Source organism: Nanorana parkeri, unplaced genomic scaffold, assembly GCF_000935625.1.
Source record: "Nanorana parkeri isolate BGI_ZX_2015 unplaced genomic scaffold, ASM93562v1 scaffold3190, whole genome shotgun sequence".
Classification (NCBI taxonomy): Eukaryota; Metazoa; Chordata; class Amphibia; order Anura; family Dicroglossidae; genus Nanorana; species Nanorana parkeri.
In genome coordinates this window covers 27,504-32,139 of record NW_017309458.1, presented here as the reverse complement: position 1 = coordinate 32,139, position 4,636 = coordinate 27,504, and the positions used below count along the sequence as shown (strand labels likewise).

At 57.7% G+C, this 4,636-nt stretch overlaps 1 protein-coding gene and 1 pseudogene across 1 annotated transcript in view; both read left to right on the top strand.

Moving 5' to 3' along the window:
- The window catches only part of LOC108802870, an 8,119-nt pseudogene extending 8,005 nt beyond the window's left edge, over positions 1-114 (top strand).
- Positions 7-4,636, top strand: part of EIF4G3 (eukaryotic translation initiation factor 4 gamma 3) — a 30,486-nt gene continuing 25,856 nt past the window's right edge. Inside the window, exons 1-2 of the mRNA XM_018574725.1 lie at positions 7-530; positions 4,275-4,363. Of these exons, the coding sequence (XP_018430227.1) occupies positions 137-530; positions 4,275-4,363 (483 nt within the window). The 5' untranslated portion in view covers positions 7-136. The remainder of the gene's footprint in view (positions 531-4,274; positions 4,364-4,636) is intronic.

Genomic DNA, 4,636 nt, shown 5'->3' with positions numbered 1-4,636 from the left:
TACGAGCGAGGGCGACAGCGCGGCAGAGGAGTGCGCGTCTACCGACGAGGCCGTCGCGGAGGACGCCGAAGAGGAGCTATGCAAGGAACAGCCGGGGCCTACCGTAGTCGCTGAGACCCCAGTGACCGCTCAGGAAATGAATGGCATAAGCTATGAACACTCGACCGTGGACAATGCCGTGGGTGAGAAAGCAGCGTTGGGGGAAGAGCCCTCGCTGGACGTGCCGGAGCTGCCACTGACGCCCCCCGTGGATACGAGCGTCGAATGCACTTCTCCAAATGTGCCTCAGCCAGAATCGCCCCCTCCTCCGCTCATCGCTGCTGCTCAATGCACCACTAAGACCTCCCCCCCTCCTGCCGCTGTACTTCCACCCGTGGCTTCAGACCATGTGGACGAGCAGGAGGACGTCGGAACGTCCAGCTTCGACGGGGCGATGGACTCTGCCAACACCAGGCCGGCGGATCCCTACGCAGAATTCGAGCCAAGCGTGACACTGCTAAGCTTCACCTCAAGGAAGAGTCCCGTGGAAGGTACGTGCCTGGAAGGGTTCATAGTCCGGGGCTGTGGGGGGAGAAGGATCTCGGGGGAGATTCACCAATAGGGAAGATGGACTCTCGAGGGAGGTGTCGGCACAGCCGGTAACCTGGGTCAGACCTCAGGGGACAATCTGATTCGCTGCTATGAGGGAGAAACTTATTTCATTGGCTTGTGTGTCCCGGGCAATTCTTTCCTTTACATGGGGGGGGGGGCAATGTAGATTTAAAGGGGAAAGTTTTGTTGCTGGCGTGCTGTTTGGTGGTCAGGAGAAGGAAAAGAAGCCCAGACATTGGTGGGAGGAAACATATAAGGGGCTCTGGGTGGCACTGGGGTGGGGGGTTCTAGAGGGGATTTGGGGACTCTGCACCCGTACTGGTGGCAGATCTGCTGTTGCTTTGTATTATGGAAGCCATTCATTTACAATCCCCCCCCCCTGTGATGTCCATTGGTGGAGAACCATTGATCTGAATAGCTTGAAGCTCATACTATATACACACCTCCCCTCTCCCACCCTGCTCTGCTAACCCGTCTATGACCGTGTGCCCGGCCCGTCTATAAACCTGTCTATGAACGCGTGCCCGGCCCGTCTATAAACCCGTCTATGACCGTGTGCCCGGCCCGTCTATAAACCCGTCTATAACCGTGTGCCCGGCCCGTCTATAAACCCGTCTATGACCGTGTGCCCGGCCCGTCTATAAACCCGTCTATGACCGTGTGCCTGGCCCGTCTATTAACCCGTCTATGGCCGTGTGCCCGGCCCGTCTATAAACCCGTCTATGACCGTGTGCCCGGCCCGTCTAGAAACCCGTCTATGACTGTGCCCGGCCCGTCTATAAACCCGTCTATGGCCGTGTGCCCGTCCCGTCCATAAACCCGTCTATGACCGTGTGCCCGGCCCATCTATAAACCAGTCTATGAGCGTGTGCCTGGCCCGTCTAGAAACCAGTCTATGACTGTGCCCGGCCCGTCTATAAACCCGTCTATGACTGTGCCCGGCCCGTCTATAAACCCGTCTATGACCGTGTGCCCGGCCCGTCTATAAACCCGTCTATGACCGTGTGCCTGGCCCGTCTATTAACCCGTCTATGGCCGTGTGCCCGGCCCGTCTATAAACCCGTCTATGACCGTGTGCCCGGCCCGTCTAGAAACCCGTCTATGACTGTGCCCGGCCCGTCTATAAACCCGTCTATGGCCGTGTGCCCGTCCCGTCCATAAACCCGTCTATGACCGTGTGCCCGGCCCATCTATAAACCAGTCTATGAGCGTGTGCCTGGCCCGTCTAGAAACCAGTCTATGACTGTGCCCGGCCCGTCTATAAACCCGTCTATGACTGTGCCCGGCCCGTCTATAAACCCGTCTATGACCGTGTGCCCGGCCCGTCTATAAACCCGTCTATGACCGTGTGCCTGGCCCGTCTATAAACCCGTCTATGACCGTGTGCCCGGCCCGTCTATAAACCCGTCTATGACCGTGTGCCCGGCCCGTCTATAAACCCGTCTATGACCGTGTGCCCGGCCCGTCTATAAACCCGTCTATGACCGTGTGCCCGGCCCGTCTATAAACCCGTCTATGACCGTGTGCCCGGCCCGTCTATAAACCCGTCTATGACCGTGTGCCCGGCCCGTCTATAAACCCGTCTATGACCGTGTGCCCGGCCCGTCTATAAACCCGTCTATGACCGTGTGCCCGGCCCGTCTATAAACCCGTCTATGAGCGTGTGCCCGGCCCGTCTATAAACCCGTCTATGACCGTGTGCCCGGCCCGTCTATAAACCCGTCTATGACCGTGCCCAGGCTTGATCACACCAGAGGTGTCCTGGCATGGATCCCGTGCTCTGTGTCCTCTGGGTAGCCGGTGCCCAATATATTTTCTGCCGTCTCTCCTATCCATGGACATCTGGGGTCCTCCATGTTATGTCTGATTGCCTTACAATTAGGAAAAACCATGGCGTTAGGTTGGCTCTGTCCAGTTGGCCCCCCGGTATGACCAGTGTGATGGGACATTTCCTCAGGTGAGATGGTGGTGAGGTTCTCCTGGGATGGGGGATGTCCCCAGGTGATGCGGAGCTGTGATGGAGGATGGGTAGGCACGTTGTCCTCCTCCGGTGGTCCCTGGGAAGTCCTCGGTGTATTGCCGCGTAGCGTCACATCTGATTGGTCCCTCTCCGAGGAGGCGTGGGCTCAGTGACCTGAAACAAAAGATCTCCAGGATGAGTGTGACGCGCGCGTGTTCCTTTATAGATTGCAGCGAGCAGATCTCCATGGGCGGAGTCATTATCCGGAGAGTTCTGAGAGCGGCGGGACGGAGTCCGGGGTCTTTCATGTCTCCGCTGTAATCCTCATATGCGTGTCTGTCTGTGGCGGGTCTATAGAACTAGGACACGCCATCATGTGGTCCATCCGGGTGTCACTTGGTGATGGTGCGACGCTCTGCGGACTCCCCCCCCAGCAGAACCGGCGGGGCCAATGACTGTGCACCCCCCAACCTTCCAGTCCTGAGACTGTGCACCCCCCAACCTTCCAGTCCTGAGACTGTGCACCCCCCAACCTTCCAGTCCTGAGACTGTGCACCCCCCAACCTTCCAGTCCTGAGACTGTGCACCCCCCAACCTTCCAGTCCTGAGACTGTGCACCCCCCAACCTTCCAGTCCTGAGACTGTGCACCCCCCAACCTTCCAGTCCTGAGACTGTGCACCCCCCAACCTTCCAGTCCTGAGACTGTGCACCCCCCAACCTTCCAGTCCTGAGACTGTGCACCCCCCAACCTTCCAGTCCTGAGACTGTGCACCCCCCAACCTTCCAGTCCTGAGACTGTGCACCCCCCAACCTTCCAGTCCTGAGACTGTGCACCCCCCAACCTTCCAGTCCTGAGACTGTGCACCCCCCAACCTTCCAGTCCTGAGACTGTGCACCCCCCAACCTTCCAGTCCTGAGACTGTGCACCCCCCAACCTTCCAGTCCTGAGACTGTGCACCCCCCAACCTTCCAGTCCTGAGACTGTGCACCCCCCAACCTTCCAGTCCTGAGACTGTGCACCCCCCAACCTTCCAGTCCTGAGACTGTGCACCCCCCAACCTTCCAGTCCTGAGACTGTGCACCCCCCAACCTTCCAGTCCTGAGACTGTGCACCCCCCAACCTTCCAGTCCTGAGACTGTGCACCCCCCAACCTTCCAGTCCTGAGACTGTGCACCCCCCAACCTTCCAGTCCTGAGACTGTGCACCCCCCAACCTTCCAGTCCTTTAGACTGTGCACCCCCCAACCTTCCAGTCCATGGATGTGTTGCCCTCTGGTGATCCAGCCAGTAAAACACTTCCTGTTCTAGAGTGACAACGCTCACTGTATCTATGGAGCAGTGTTGTCATCCTCGGACAGGACTACAGAACAGCACCACCTCTCCTCTTGTATCCATAGCATAGAGGAGGAGGTGTTCTGTAGGCCTGACACACCTTCTAATAACATTGAGATGAATGCAGAGAGCACAGGACGGGATGTATAGCGGTTTCAGGACAGATATAAGAAAACCCTCCAATGGGAGCATTGTCGGGGTTCACAGACATTTTAGGGGTTCTTCCCATTGGTTAGATGATGAGAGCGGAGTTCCCCCACTGGAGGGTTATAATGAGATATCTTTATATTGTATTTCTGGATTGTGTAATCCCGGTCCTGGACGGAGCGCTCCGATCACATGACCGCGCAGTCACAGGAAGAGCCTAATCCCCCTCTCTTCCCCTTACAGCGCAGACCGCGGCCCCTGCACCAAAGACGTGGCAGAAACCAAAAGACGAGAGCCCGCCCCCCGACGAGGTCCTGCCACCCGAAACCCAGGTGAGTCCAGTACCAGGAGCGCCCGATCTTCCACCGAACTCCGGTCCTGGATGCAGCTTCTGGATAATCCTTCCATGTAACCAGGAAGCGCCGCGCTCTGCTAGATCCAGACGCAGCGCCCCTGCCAAATAAATGTCATACGTCTCCTTCCAGTGTGACGCCGTCATTTCCTGTACCGCCCATCACATCGATGATGTCATACAAGTAGAAAACCCTAATACCCCGGAGCGTAGCAGCCTAATAATGACCCCACCCCGGCCAAATAATGATCCC